Source organism: Vombatus ursinus, unplaced genomic scaffold (assembly GCF_900497805.2).
Source record: "Vombatus ursinus unplaced genomic scaffold, bare-nosed wombat genome assembly UNPS02014909.1, whole genome shotgun sequence".
In the NCBI taxonomy this organism is placed as follows: domain Eukaryota; kingdom Metazoa; phylum Chordata; class Mammalia; order Diprotodontia; family Vombatidae; genus Vombatus; species Vombatus ursinus.
In genome coordinates this window covers 12956365-12973119 of record NW_020954687.1, presented here as the reverse complement: position 1 = coordinate 12973119, position 16755 = coordinate 12956365, and the positions used below count along the sequence as shown (strand labels likewise).

General features: G+C 35.3%; 1 protein-coding gene and 1 pseudogene across 1 annotated transcript in view; both read left to right on the top strand.

Moving 5' to 3' along the window:
* Window positions 1-5559: 5559 nt before the first annotated feature.
* Window positions 5560-6845, top strand: LOC114029114 (annotated as a pseudogene).
* Window positions 6846-10012: 3167 nt separating this feature from the next.
* RGS21 (regulator of G protein signaling 21) overlaps window positions 10013-16755 on the top strand; it is a 32873-nt gene continuing 26130 nt past the window's right edge. The window contains exons 1-2 of the mRNA XM_027843362.1: window positions 10013-10023; window positions 13668-13744. Of these exons, the coding sequence (XP_027699163.1) occupies window positions 10013-10023; window positions 13668-13744 (88 nt within the window). The remainder of the gene's footprint in view (window positions 10024-13667; window positions 13745-16755) is intronic.

The following is a 16755-nucleotide window of genomic DNA, read 5'->3' as shown; positions in this document are numbered from 1 at the left end:
CACTAGAATTAAGGGGGTTAGGGAAAGAAGGAAAAGGTATAAGCACATCATTAGGAGAACCAGGAGAGTTTAGTGTCATGAAATCCCAACATGGAGAAAGAATGCCGCAGAAAGCTTAAGGAGAATCCATGAAACTATGAAAAGTGGGCAGAATTTGGAGTCAGAGTATCTGGGTACAAATTCCGTCTCTGCTCGTGTGAACTTGGGAAAATCACTTGACTCTTCTTGGCTTAATTTCCCTTATCTGAAAAATGAAGGTAGAACCAGAAGGCCTCTAAAGTCTCTTACAGCTCAATATTTATAATGCTATAATCCTAGGACTGAAAAAGGCCTTTGGACTTTGCAAAAGGTTCTTAGTGAACTTTCAAAGAGTAGTTTTAGTTAAATAAGGATGGAATCCAGAGTGCAAACCATTTTTGGAAATTTGTTAGTGAATGGAGAAGAGAGAAAAGGAGCAAGAATTAAGTTAGGGGGAACAGCAGAAATAAACGCTCTCCTTTTCCTTGCTCTGCTTACTTCATGTAACATTCAGGAAGGACCCTATCCTAGAAGACAGAACAAGCTGGGAACATGATGGCTTTTCTTTTGAAGTAATTCTCACTCAGATTTACTATTACAGAAGTAAAGATGGGTTATAAAATCGATTTATTGCTTTATTTTTAAAAGGTGTATCTCAAAAACTCTTTCTGATTATATATTTATTACTACATCTTGATCTTCAAATAGCATCATATATTAAGGTGTGTGCAAGTAAGGAGGCATGGCTTATCCTATTGTCTTTGATCTTATGAAAAATATTGCCAAAATGCTTTTAATGCTGAACTAGTTTTGTCATCCTGGGTGACCTTACTTCAGATCCTTTCCAGTATAATTCTCTATTTTTCTCAGTTACTTATTGAAAAAATACTTACAAAACTTTTAACGTGAAGGACCATATCGACTTCAGTATTTAAGTGGGTATATCTAAAATGTACAATATTTTCATTGAGTTTCATTTCATTTGAGTTTCATCTCATAAACATCTATCTGATTGGTCCTATTCATTCATTTATTCAACAAACAATCATTAACCATTTAGTATGTTCTCAGCATAATGCTAGTAGTGTGGAGAATACAAACATTTATACATGGTGCATTCTCCCTAGGAGCCTATGAAATAGTACAGAAAATAAGTATAAGCAGTCTGTGACAAATAATCCAAAGCAAACATATGAGTCTGGATGTGGGGGAGGTCACTTCTATCCAGGCTATCATGGAAAGTTTCTTGAAGAAGAAAAATATGAGCAAGGCATATAGGTTAGGAAAGATTTTCATAGATGGAAATGGGGTAGGGAAAAAGGCCTTCAGGTTGGTGACATGCATAAGCAGAGAAAAAATCAGAAAAGACTAAATGCTTGGGAAATGGCAATTAATCTAGTTTGACAAAATCACATTTAATTAATAAAATGGAAGATGGAAGACTGAATCTATAAATTGAAATGATTTTGTGAAAGACCTTGAATGTCACTGGGCAGCTAGGTGGCACGGTGGATAAAGTGTGAGGTCTAGAGTCAGGAAGACCTAAGTTCAAATACAGCCTCAGACATTTATTAGCTGGATGAACCTGGACAAGTTACTTAATCCTGTTTGCCTCAGTTTCCTCAACTGTCAAATGAGCTGGAGAAGGAAATGACAAACCACTTTGGTATCTCAGCCAAGAAAACCTCAAATGGGATCACAAAGAGTTGGACACAACTGAAAATAACTGAACGATGACAACAAAAACAATGTGAATGTCAAGCTAAAGATTTATTGTTTGATTCAATAGGCAACAACCAATGAAATCTATTGAGTTTCATGTTTTGTTTTGGCAGGGGTGGGGAAGGGTTGTGGAGGAGGGCCAGAGGGAAAGAAGGATAGCAAAGCAGATTCAGGGGCTTATTTTCCAATTTTTTAAAATGTATTTAACACTTCCCCTTGAAAAATACATAAATTGTCCAAAAGTTAATTGACCAAAAGCTCCCATAAATTACATTTCAACTCAGAAGACAAGCTTGAGAATCATTAATCACAATGTTACAGAGTGAAAGTGGTCAAAAATAGCACATCTGAGGAATTTGTTATTGCCAAATTAACTGTAGCATTCATACTTGATGACTTCCAGTCCCTTCAAAATATAGAAAAAGAAAGTTCTACTAGCAGTAATTGACAAATGAAGAGAAACCCATTCACACCATCAAAAAATTAGATGTGTGATTATTTCTAGGTAGCTAGCCAAGTTTGGAACACAAACTGGTAAGGATAAGTATATATTAAACTTCCCTTTCCCATTAACCAGTCTATAAAACTATATTGCATAAGGTAAAAAATAAGGCTAAATGATATGGAAAATGAGGTTGTATTTTCAAGTCCCTATCCCTAAAAACATTTATCCTCCTCAATCAGTCGACTAAGTATTTATTTAGCTCCTGCTATGTGCCTAGCAATATTTTAGATGCTGCAGGAGGTACAAGAGACGTACAAGACAGAGTCATGCCCTCAAAGACTTATAATCTGATTGGGCACGGAAGATTTATGTGCAAGAATTAGAAAGCAATACAAGGTGGTATAGAACCAAGAGTGGTATACGAATGTGTTAGAGAATTTGAGATAAAGGAGTTATAGATGTTAGGGAAAGTGAATGCAGAGATGAGATCTGAGCTGTATTTTAATGGAGAGAAGATGTGTGTATACTGCAAGGAAAGAGAATGTCATAAAGGCATAGGTCACAGAATAATGATAGGTATGATAAAGGTATTATATTTGTAGGTATAATGAAGTATATATTTTGTAGGTATAATGAAGAAACTAGCCTTGGGAACAGACCCTATTGGTGGAAAAGAGAAAATAAGATTGAATTTTTTCAATTTGTCTCCAATTATCTAAGATTTGTATTTTGTGAAGAGTTTTCAAAATAGAATAAACACATAAATGCATAAACATGTAAAATGGCGTAGATTACAAAAGTGATGGTGGTGCCAGAAATGCTTTGTAATAAATACAATTTAGCCACATCTTTAAAAAATAGAAAAAAAATACTGTATATTATGATGGGAGCCCATCTTTAATATAGAAAATAAACATATTTTAACAGAAAATCTGTTTTGGCAAAGAATACTTAGATTCCTTTAACTTTTTAAAATTCCTATTACTTGACTTTTCTATTGTTCCTTTCCCCTACTCTCCTTCTCCTTTAACATCTGGTGTGTGTGTGTGTGTGTGTGTGTGAATGTGAGTATGAGTGAGTGAAATATCTTAAACGTAACACAAAGAGATGTTTAAGTAGTCGGGAGGAAAAGTGTTACAGAGGTTTTGCCTATAAATGCTGAAGTACTCTTAAAATTGAATCAACTTTGTCATTGAAAAGAATACAGGTTTTGAAATAAGAGTCTCAGCATTCAAAGCCTGATTCTACTAATCTTCCTGAATAATCAAACAGCTAGGTGTCATTGCAGATAGATACTCTACTCAGATAGAAACTCAGGAAGACCTGAGTTTGAATGTGACCTCAGATACTTACCAGTTGTGTGACCTTGGATAAGTCACTTAACCCTGTTTGCCTCAGTTCTCATCTGTAAAATGAGCTGGAAAAGGAAATGGCAAACCAGTCTAGTATCTTTGCCAAGAAAATCCCAAATAGGGTCAGGGAGAGTCAGACACAACTGAAACAACCCAACACCTGCATAACCAGGCAGGCCACTTGACCATTGTGGGTCTCAGTTGTTTCATAATGAACAAATGGACTGGATGAGCTCTGAGGTCCCTTCTAGTTTTTAATGTAAGGTCCTATGACCCTTCATATAATATACTCATTCTTTTTTATTAAAAAATACACTGATATAACTTTTAATAATCAGTCACCTGCTTTAATTAAAGTACCTTCTATGTGCCAGGAAGCACTGTGCTAAGTACTACAGATAGAAAGGCAAAAAAAAAAAGAAAAAAGCTCCTGCCCTTTAGGAGTTCACATAGATAATGATTTATCAAATTCAAATAAGAAATATGAATTCACATAGTGATTTGTCAAATTCAGATAAGAAATATAAATAAGGAAAATCTAGGATATGAAACTCAAGACCATAAATAAAAATACAGGCTGTTTCAAGAGTCTTAGTGCAGTTTTAATCTATTAAAGCTAATGAACTAAGATTTTTGAGACACCCTATATGTATGCAGTAGAGGGGAAAAAAACACCCAGAATGTCTAGCCAGGTTTTCAAGGAATGGATCTACAATGTTTTATTTTACAAAACAATTATAATGGAACACAACATCTGTTGTCTTTCCACTGGGGCTGTAAAGTGGGTATGGAGGATGAATATAATTTTTCCTATTCTTAAAAGCTATGATTGTTTTATTCGGGTTAAAAGGAAATCCAAATCTGTGACTTTATGAGGTTAAGAAGCTTACTGGTGAGGGAACTCCCTTTAGCAATGTGAATAGGCAATAGACCTGCAACCTGGAGTCTCAGATAGTTGCCTGGGACACTGAAATTTTAAATGATTTGCCCAGGGACACACAGGCAATATATCACAGAGTCAGTATTGAATCCAGGTTTTCCTGACTTCAAGGCCTGCTCTCTATCTACTACAGATATATAGATATAGATACATATATATCTATGTCTGTCGGTCTATCTGACTGTCTATCTATAAAAAGATAATGATCCCACCACCTCCTGGCTTCTCTAGGAATTCTCTCCTTCAATAATCCTTCCCATTTGCTCATCTTCAATCTCTCCTCACCTCTTCCCTCTTTTTTCTGCAGGGTACAAACACGTTCAAGTCTTTCCTATCCTTTAAGCACGATAAAAACAAACCAACAACCACCACAAAAACCTTATACTTTATCCTTCCACCTTATCAAATTATCATCTTATTGTACCACTTCAATTGTCTTTTATAGCAAAATAGGAAGAAAAAGCAATCTGTTCTACTTGCCTCCACTTTTTCAACTCCCATTCACTTCTTAATCCCTGGCTTCAAATTCCACTACTCAAGTGAAAGTGCTCTCTCCACTTGTACTAATGATCTTTTATTTCTAATTCCAATGTACTTTTTTTCAATCTCTAAATGCAGAATTAAATTTTCATTTTTGTCTACCCCCCTACCTGTAGTTTATTTCTCCTCCCTCTGCTTTTGTGACTATTCTCTCCTCTTTACTATTTATGCAAGAAACTGCTTCTTATCCTAACAACTGGATGAATGTTCATGTTCCACCCATTAATCTTGGGTGTTTCCCAAGGCTCAGTCCTAGCCTTTCATCTCTTCCCTTTCTTTTGGTTATCTTGTCAATTCTTATGCATCTAATTATCATCTCTATTCCATTTAAGAAGTGGATAGAGCACTGGACTTGAAGCCTGGAAAACCTGAGTTCAAATCTGACCTTAGATACTTACTAGTGGTAGCACTTTTGGCAATTCTGAGTCAGTTTCCTCATTAATAAAATGGGGATAGCATTTAATGTTCCCTCTTGGTGTAGGTAGACCCCTTAGCCTCTGTTCTCTGAGCCCAGTGGAAGAAGCCCCATCCAGAAACTCAATATGTCTACTTGTAAGATCCAGGCAAAAGAGATCTTTGACTCTTGTGGAAACCCCACTGTTGAAGTTGATCTCTACACTGAAAAAGGTCTCTTCTGATCTGCTGTACCCAGTCATGATTTTACTGGTATTCATGAAGCCCTGGAACTCTGAGAAAATAATAAGACCCACTACAGTGGAAAGGTGTCTCAAAAGCGGTTGAGCACATCAATAAAACTATTGCCCCAACACTGGTTAGCAAGAAACTGAATGTTATGGAGCAGGAGAAGATCAACAAATTGATGATAGATATGGACAGCACTAAGAATAAATCTAAATTTGGTGCAAATGCCATGTTGGGAGTGTCTCTGGCTGTTTGTAAGGCTGGAGCTGCTGAGAAAGCGTCTCCCTGTTCTGCTATATTGCTGACCTTGCAAGCAATGATGAAGTCATCCTGCCCGTTCCAGCCTTCAAGGTGATCAACGGTGGCTCCCATTTTGGTAACAAGCTGGCAATGCAGGAGTTCATGATCCTCCCTGTTGGAGCAGCAAACTTTAAGGAAGCCATGAGCATTGTAGCTGAGGTCTACCACACAACCTGAAGAGAGTAATTAAGCAGAAATACAGACAGGACACCACCAATGTAGGGGATGAGGGTGGCTTTGCTCCTAACATCCTGGAGAATAAGGAAGCTCTGGAGGTGCTAAAGAATGCTATAGGAAAGGCTGGCTATACTGATAAGGTAGTAATTGGCATGGATATTGCTGCCTCAGAATTCTTCCCATCTGGAAATATGACTTGGACTTCAAGTGTCCTGATGATTCCAACAGATACATCTCCCCTTCTGAGCTGTGGAACATCTACAACAGCTTCATCAAGGACTATCAAAGATCCCTTTGACCAGGTTTGGGAAGCTTGGAAGAATTTCACTGCTACTACAGGCATCCAGGTGGTAGGCGATGATCTCACAGTGACCAATCCCAAGCACATTGAAAAGGCTGTGAGAGAGAAAGCCTACAACTGTCTCCTACTCAAAGTGACCAGATTGGCTCTATGACTGAATCTCTCCAGGCGTGCAAGCTGGCCCAGTCCAGTGGATGGGGAGTAATGGTTTCCCATCGTTCTAGGGAGATTGAAAATACCTTCATTGCAGACCTGGTGGTAGGTCTCTGCACTGGGCAGATCAAGACTGGTGCCCCCTGCCAATCTGAGCATCTAGCTAAGTATAACCATCTTCTCAGAATTGAGGAAGAGCTAGGCAGCAAGGCTAAATTTGCTGGAAGGAACTTTAGAAACCCTCAGGCCAAGTAAGCTCTGTGGATAGAAAGCCTCGGAGCTCACAGGCGCCAGTCACCCCTGTAGATGTCTGCTTCTGTCCTAAGAATGGGCAGCACCAAGTACTAGACCAGTTTTGTTTTGGGGGCAGGGGCCTCAGCTGCTTAACTTCGCTCTCCCCTCCACCTTTCTGTGATGTTCTCACTGCTTCATTAGAACTGTCTTACCAGAAACTACCTGATCATCTGGCTCTCTGTCAGAAAACCCTTATCATCTTGTGACTGGGATAGAATGACCTGTTCTCATCCCCAACCCCCGTGTTGATGTGTGGAGCCATGTACTTGCGATGCAGACCCAATGAGCCCACAGGCCAGATCTCTAGTGCCTTCTATGTGCAGAATGAAAGTATTCAGTGACCCACTGGGGAAAAAATTAAAAATAAAATTAAAAAAATAAAATAAAATGGTGATAATAATAACCCCACTTCCCAAGCTTGTTGTAAGAATAAATATTTATATATAATATTGCAAACTTAAATCACTATGTAAAGCTATCATCAGCATCATCATAATACCAAATATTTATATTTAACTCTGGGATCTCCTCTAAGTACTTATCCTATAACTCTCACAATTGCTGAAAGTTACATGAGGATCTCAGATTCAAAATTTCTAAAATTTAATTTTTTTGGTTTCTAATACCAACCCAACCCATACCAGCTCCAAACTTCCCTATTTCTATTAAGAGTACCATCACCCTTTGAATCACCCAGAATCAAAAGCTCAGAGACTTCATGGACTCTTCACTCTCACCCCTCATAACCAATCAGTGACCAAGTCTGGTTTAATTCTGCCTCTACATCTCTTCTATCCATCCCTTTCTCTTTATTCACATGATGCCAAACCTAATAAAGGCCATCATTGGCTCACACTTGTACTATTACAAAAGTCTCCTAATTGGACTCCTCCCAGGCTCTCCTTTCTTTAATCAACCCTCCACACAGTTGCCAAAATAATCTTCATTAATCACAGGTCTAACTATGATTTTCTACTTAAGAAGCTTTCTCATACCTGGAATTCACTACATCTCTGTCTCATATAATTTCTAGCTTCATTCAATGCTCAATTCAGGCACACCTTTTAAGGCATGGGTTCTCAGTCTTATTCCTGTCATAGACCCCTTTTGCATTTCATAACGCTGATGGATATTTCTCAGAATATATGTGTGCATGTTTGTGTATGTATGTGTACATGTGTATACACATACACATATATATATACTTTTTTAAAAAATTCATAATCAAATGAGAGGCTAAAAACTTTTCTTGAGGTTCCATGGATCCCAGACTAAGAATCCCTGTCCTAAGGGAATCCTTTCTTTATTCTGCTATTAGCTTTAGTCCTCTCTCCATTTTCATATGATTATGTACTTACCTGTGTAAGGTTGCAATTGTTGAGAAAGCTCCTTAAGGCTAGGTGCTGTTGTTATTTTTCACACTATGTCTTTGTGATAACAGAATCTTCTGATGTGGCTATCACATAGTAGGTGCTTCATAAATACTTGCTAAATTGAATTAAATTGCTTACTTTCTCATTGCATTACGTCTCTACATATTACATATAGGCCATATTTTTATTTTATTAGATTAATGAATTACTAACTTGTTGCTATGCATAGACTATAAGCTCAAAACTATCATAGCAGACTCTGGTACTAAGAAGCTATGTTTAGTTCACTGAAACAGCAATATACTAAGTAGTAATTCTATTATCTATATTTTTAAAAGTTGGGATATCTTTAAAATATATCCTAATCATTTTCAGAAGATTTGGTGAGCACTGGGAAAATCCTACTAATCAAGAATTCTGTCAAATGCCATCTCTATCCCTTCCCTGTGTTCAAGAAAAAGATGAATAGGGATCACCAAAAGAACTGGGGATGCTTAGCTTGCTGAAGAAAAAGGCATAGGGGCAAAGGGTATATATAAATGTTGTCTTCAAATTTTTGATGGACTAGACTATGAAAGAATATCAGAATTATTTAAATATCTCCAGAGAGCAAAATTAAAATAAGTGGAGGGTAAGTGTACAGAACAGGTAGATAGATTTTGGCTTAATAAAAGAAAGAAATTCCAAATAAAGCTATTCAAAAACAAAATGGATTTCCTTGCTAGATAATGAGTTTTCCATTCATTGATAGAATTATATCACTGGGCTGTTTTAAAGTTAAAAGTTTTAGTTGTATACAAAGGTTAGACTTGTTAACCCCAAAAATCCATTTGAGTTCTGATTTTCAATGATTCTATAATTCAAATATGGAAGGAAATAATCACTTATTTTCTGGGGTTGAAGTATTAAGAGTTTTGCATTCAAGCAACCATAATGTCTTGATGAGAACCTCACCTTTCTGAAAATGTTTCATTTTCACTCAGATTTCCTTGTTACTAGATTCATATTAATTGCTTTGACAGAGAAATTGTGAAAAGAGTAGACAAAAAACATCTGAGATTCAAGGCTAAAAATAATATGTAAATGCACATGATTATTTCCATGAAATTACCCATAAAGAACTTTCAAAGTAAAAAGCCCAATAGTACATGTGAAAACATTTATGTATGCATATGTGTACATATAGTGTACACATACATATATAATAATTATATAATTAAAATTATATGGTATATTAATTATAATTAAACAAATATATTTAGTTTAAGTTTAAGTTGATAGAAATCATTGGTCCTCTGTCTTTGAATATCCAAAGGAAAATAAAAATGATTTTGTTAGAGTCCTACAGTTGTAATAATGAAAACTGAGCTAAGAATATTAAAACTCCAAATGTAATTTTCTGTGTTGATTTGACTTAACATGAAATAGTATATTCAATATAAACTGTATTGTAGGAACATATTTAAATTATGTCCTAGAACTCATAGAATTGCCCTGTTTGTTTGCATTGTTATTCTGGTAATCTGGAGTTTTAAACATGTTGACCAATGAAAATAATAGCTTGTTGAACCTTTTCAAACTTAAACTGAAACACAATAGAAAAGCATGATTTAAACAATGTTAATTTATAACCCAATGACCAGATATTTGCATACTAATTTTCATGTTCCTGCTGTCATGTTACCTTTAGCCTGAAGATCAGTCAGAAAGGGGACATTCTGCATCATCTGTGACAGTCAGACAGTGGGACGAAAAATGCCAGTGAAGTGAGTTGTTTAAAGCTATTTTTAACCTTTGATTATGTACAGAATGAAACACTTGACTTTTTGATGAGTCTGGGTGGACATTTTCTTGCTCTCTTGCTCATGACAAATATGCTAATTACTGTCATTTCTCTGATTTGTTCTTCCGTGTTGTTCTCTCCTACTTTCCTCCTTTTTCTTAAAAGATACCAACACTCTTGGGCCTGCTCTTACATTATCATTAAGATGAAAAAATCCAGAACCAGATATTTAAGCTCATCATTTCAGTTATGTTTTTCTCTCATGGATTTTATACTAAACAAAAAGTATAGAACACATTATATGTATTAGTTATCTATGATAGGAACATGATTTCTGTATTGTGGTATGTGTTTTTATTTGGGAATTTTAAAATAAGAATTACCTGTTCAAAAAGGAGTGAATGGTCTCCTCCTAACTTAAACACAAGGTGTCTCCTGAGAGTCACCTGGATTGGCCTTTTCATTCTCCAGTGCACAGTAAACTAACAAAGTTGTTAGATATCATATTTTAACACATTGAAAAAGATGAGGAGAGTAAACATAATAATGTTCACAAAACACTTAACATGCATTACATCATCTGATCTTTATATCAATCCTGTGAGGTAAATACTAGTATGACCCCCATTTTACAGACAAGGAAATTGACTCACAGAATGGTTAAGCAACTTGCCCAGTCATACAGATAACTAGAAACATCAGGTATGACCCTTCATTGGACACAAAAAAATGAGAATATTGATGTCTTTATGGCATTTTTTTTAATTAAGAAAATTGAAAGGAAAACAATCATGCACACATGACATTTCTGGTATATATTTGACTCCAGACACATACATTAATGCACTGTAAAAATTAGATATTTTACTTGCATAACTCATTTGGCATGAAATAAGATGTACCACAAACCCTCTATCTAAGGCAGATTTGGAATAATATAAGGGAGGAGGTAGCTAACAACTGGAAAATAAAAGTACACACACCACTCACCCACAGAGACTTTCACTCTCAGACTTCTTTGAAAATCAGTGACCATCTACTTTTCCAAATTCAGATGTATGCAAATTTTATCAATATATTTGTGGTAGAGGTAGTGAGAGAGTTAAGCTTCAAAACCAAGTCCTCTGATTTCAAAGCTACTATTCCCGCCTACCCTCATATTACATCATGATATGTATTGATTCTACTTGAAATGATAGATTCCTTAACCTATTTTTACTTATGTATAAACTGATAAAAACATGATTGTTTATCAAAGGGTTGAGGAAAAAAATGGAGGCAAAATTAGAAACCAAGAATTATTTAGAAATTAATAAATGGTAATAAATAAAATTTATTCAACAGAATGTAAAAATTAAGTAACTATATTAGTAAGTTATAGAAGGGTTGAACTCTATCAGAAGAAAAATATACCAATGAAATTACTGATTCTATTGAAATGTTGATAATAATTACATGTTCTATGTTTTATCCTATGTTTTAATTGTTAAAGGAGTATTCTCAGAAATAGAAAATAGTATCACAGTTTAAAATACCTACAAGTCAAGGCAATGCATAGAAACACACTGAACTTATCTAGGACGACAAAATCCTATTCTTTATCACGACCTCTGAATGACCCTGAATTCTCATGTCTATGGCAACAGATTCTAAGATCTGTCAGATTGCATCATTCTATACAGACTCTAAAGACAATCAAAGTTTGTTTTTTGAGGGCCAGAACATCTAAGTACAGAAAAACAACAGTCTGGGCACTTGATAAGGAATTTCTAAAACAAAGAAAAATGCAAAAATGGCAGTCAATCCTATGTATTCACTTTTCACCTAACTCCCTTCTTTCTCTGAATATACTCTAGACCTCTTAGCCAATATGTTCACATGAAAATCTAATTTTTTTAAGAGTGTTACACCATTCAAATATTTTTCTTTTTCTTGACCAAGACGATTCTCTAAGACTTTAAATTATAAAATGGTTCCTGACCTGCCTTTGTGGCTTCCATCTCAAAGAAAGAGGTGGTCTCACATTCTACCACACTGATATGAAATCTCAGATTTGAACAATGCCCTCACCTTTTTAACATCTATCACCTTCCTTTAACGACCATCTCCCCAATGAATCTTCCCTTCGAAGAAAGAAATCCATTTAAGTAAAACTAAAAAATGATTTATAATATTATATATTACATCACCAACTCTCTACAGCAAGGAGGGAGTACTCACATGGAATAAAGCATTAAGCCATTAAAACTACCAAATAAGAAAATGGAAGGTGGAAAGAGCAGTTGATAACTAGCTATATAGATTATCAGAAATGTTCCCCTTGTTATTTAGCTATGAGAGATAGGAACATAGGGAGACAACCAATTTAATACCATTTAATTCCATAAAGATCTTATTTAACCAGAAGACAGAAAGGGGAAGAAAAAAACCTGGGAATCACATAACACAGGCTCAGAAGTTAATAAGATGTTTCTATGGGAATAAAACTAATATGAGTTAATCTCATTTAAAAGCATCTTCCAAATTGTCAAGTTCCCATTTTAAAAGTTTAAATTGTATAATACCACTACCTTTCAAAACAACATCATCCTACCAAACAAAGTACTGCACTTCTCCTTCCTTGAGGCATGTGCTTTCTGGTAAGGAAGACTAGGAATTTTGTTTTTGTTAAGGGAGAAAAGCATGAAAAAGCCCATATCTATTTTTTTTTATCTTAAAACTGATTGATTTACTATTACATCAAACTCATCTAAAAAGATACTCCTTCAGAAGGCTAAGGGAAAAAGAAAAAAAATTGTATGTATATGTGTGTGTGTGTGTGTGTGTGTGTGTGTGTGTGTGTGTTTGGAAAAGTTCACACTCTGTTATGATAGAACTTTAGATAACTGACATAAATTAGCCCAGAATTTGGAGCATGCTAACTCATTGTATACTAATCTTGTCTTAAGGTTGGGGTCCTGAAGAAGAGTAGGCAGGGACTTTCAGGATACTGGGAAACAGACAAGCATCTTCAGGACTATCGCTTACTTGAAACTCTTAATCAAAGCCTCATTGAGAAGAAGAATTGTGAACCAAGTCAATTTTTATCCTCAAAAATATCGGAAAATAGTCCATATATCACTATTGCTATCATGAAAAGCCTTTGGATGTTTTTTTTAGGACAGAGTAGAAGAGTGTCACATAAATTAATGGTTAATCCATTCATAGTTAAGAAGTAATTCAGTACTCCCCTACAGAACAATGAGTAATATCTCTCTTGTGCCTCTGTTATAGTTGAACCAATTGCAAACATTATTACTACTGTCTGCTAGATTAATAAAGAAGTTGCCAATGCCAAATTACATTATATTTTTAGGGTCTCTGAGGTTAGCTTCACACTGCAAAAGAATGGTTATATAATTTTTATTGACCTTTTGCTATTGGATTCATATTAAAATGCTAAAAGTTATTAATCAACAGCTCATTAAACTTGTATTTGAAGAATTATATATATATACATATATCATATATGTGTGTGTGTGTGTGTGTGTATATATATATTATATATATATATAAAGAGAGAGAGTGTGCATCAAGATGACTATAGTTTGTAAAGGCAAAAGATCACAATGCTATTTTCAAGGGTAGATGTTGTTTCCACAGGTCAACACCCACAAACCCAGTGGCCTGGTCAGAGTCCATGGATACATTGCTAGCCAACAAAGGTAAGACCAACCTCTTGATGCACAGTTTTATTCAAATAGAAATTTGAATATAAGCACAAGGGCTGCATTCTGAGTTGCGATTATAGCCATGGAGCTATGATATCAATAGCATGTTTACCTCATCATGTGGGAATTCCCATCAGTAAAGCAGATCCTATCCCCAATTCCATTCTCCTACCAAAGCAGATCAAAACTGTTTGTGGTTGAGCAGATTAGGTCTAGGAAGCTGTCTGAAATCACAAACTGCCTAACTTGCCCCCGGTCACACATCTAGTAATTGTCAAAAGGAAAGATTTGAACCTAGGTCTTTGCTAAGCATAGGGATCTATATACTATAACATATTGCCTTTTCTGGGCATATTATAAGGTTCTCAAATATATGTATATGTGTGTATGCATGTGAGACACATATACACACAAATATATATGTTGTTATATATATATACAACTATATGTGTTATTAATGTATATGTATATGTGTGTATGTACATATATGTGTGTTTTATATGTATTTATGTATGTGCATTTGTGTGTGTGTGTGTGTGTGTGTGTATGTATATCATGGACCCCTTTGATGGTTTAGTGAGGCCTATGAGAAGGCATCCCTTCTCGGAATAAAGGGGTTTTTTTTGTGCATAGAAGATACAAGATATTAAAAAGGTAGCCAATGATGAACAGGCTGACTTCAGAAAAACCTGGAAAGACTTGTATGGTCTGATGCTGAGTGAAGTGAGTAGAACCAAGAGAACATTGTACACAATAACTGCCACATTGTGTGATGACTAATTTTGCTAAACTTAACCCTTCCCAGCAACACAAGGATCTAAGACATCTCCAGAGTTCTTGTGATGGAAAATGCTATCCACATCCAAAGAAAGAACTATGGAAGTTGAATTGCTATTTTTTTTCTCTTCTGTTGAGTTTTGTTTCCTCTTTCTGATAGTTCCTCCTATTGGTTTTAATTTTTACTAACAACATCACTAATGTGAAAATATGTTTAATATGAATGTAAATGTAAAAAAAAGGTAGCCAATTACATCAAAGTATAACTATCACAATATTTTTCAAAAAAACAAGTTTATGAACAACAGAATAAGGACAGGTATAATAGAATATTCAATTAACCAATACTGTATGCTTATGTACTAAAATATCCATATATATTTACATAGAAGAAAAGCCTGAAACAAATAGGCTAAAAGAAATGATGCTGTTGAGAATTAAAATGTTAATTAAAAAAAACAGTTCTAAATTAGTAGTATAATAATTTTTCAGGCTACTTGAGTCTACTGACATAAAGGCACAGCCAAATTCTGACTTTGGTACTATTACCTTGAAAAAAAAAAGCAATAAGTTCAATCTGTAACTACATGAAAAAAATAGTTTAAAAGTAAAAATTTTAGTTAAATTATTATGTATGGTATAGAGCATATATATTGCATTTTGTTGTATAGGACGTGTGTGTGTGTATATATATATGTGTATATATATATATATATATAGTTTATTTGTGTATGTATGTGTGAATAGTTGTATATATATGTATATGTATATATATACATATACATATATGTATATATATAGGCACTGGCCTTGGAGTCAGAACACATGGGTTCAAATTCTAGCTCTATCACTTACTAGCCCTTCCATGTGACAAAGCAAGCCTTGATTCTCTATCTTATTCTCCATAGCTGTTCCCTCCTCAAACCTTCCATACCTTCCCTTCTCACCTCTCTCATATGAGAACCTCACCTTTTACTGTACTAAGAAAATGAAGGCCATTAGACTTGAGCTCCTTCTCCTATTCTCTTCATATTAAAACCCTTTGCCATCATCTTTGACTCTTTTCTCCTTTTCCCCAGTTTCTGACAATGAGCTGGCCTTCTCTTTACTGAGACTAATCCCTGAGCACCTGATTCCATTTCTCCTTCTTTCTCCATCATATTGCATCATCAATCATCCTCTCTCTCAAACCTTCCTATCAACTGGTTCCTTCCCACCTGTCTTCAAATATATTCAAATCTCCCTGTCTAAAATAAATCTTCATTAGATTCCATTACCCCTTCAAAACAGAAAGTTGTATCTCTGCTCCCTTTCCCAGGAAAATTGCTTAGAAAAGCTATCTCAATTGCTCTCCCTCTTAAACCCTTTTCAGTTTGGCTTCTGACTTCATAACTCAGCTGAATCTGTGTATGTGTGTGTGTTGGGGGAGGCAGGGTTTGAATATCCAGTCATTGTCTCCACTAACCTTCAATTCCATATCAACAATTACCTATTGCACATTTCAAACTGGATGTACTAGAGACAGTTTAAAGTAAACATGCCCAAAATTAAACTCATTAGCTTTCCTCCTCCTTTCCCCCATTTTCCTCTCTTGCAATTTTCCTATTTCCCTCAAAGGCACTATCATCTTTCCAACTTCCAAGGTTGCCAAATATTGCCATTTCTAATTTCACACTATCTCTTGTATTTGATTCCTTCTCTCTACTCATGCAGTTACAGGCCCTCATTGTTTTTTGTTTGTTTGGATTATTATAATAACCTCCTAATTTGTCTCCCTACCTCGTTTCTCATAATTCCAGACCATCCTATAAAAAGCTGCCAACGTCACTTTTAAAGTGTAGAATTGTCCATGTGACTTCACTACTCTATCAAATCCAATGATTACCTATTGCCTGTAGAATAAAATACATACATCTCAGTTTAGTTTTTAAAGTCCTTCACAAGCTGGACATTTCTGACATGATTAGGCATTACTCCCCCTCTTACATTCTGTGATCCAGTCAAAGTGGCCTTCCCTCTGTTCTTTACACACAAGGTTCTCTCTCTTGTCTCCATGTTTTACACAACTTGAAATGCATTCCCTCCTTGCCTTAGCCTCATAGAATAAGAATTCCTCCCTTCATTCAAGATACAATCACTGTCTTCTGAATGAAGATTTTCTTGATCATTCTAACTACTAATATCCTCCCCCCCAAATTACCTTGAATATGCTTACATTACATACATTT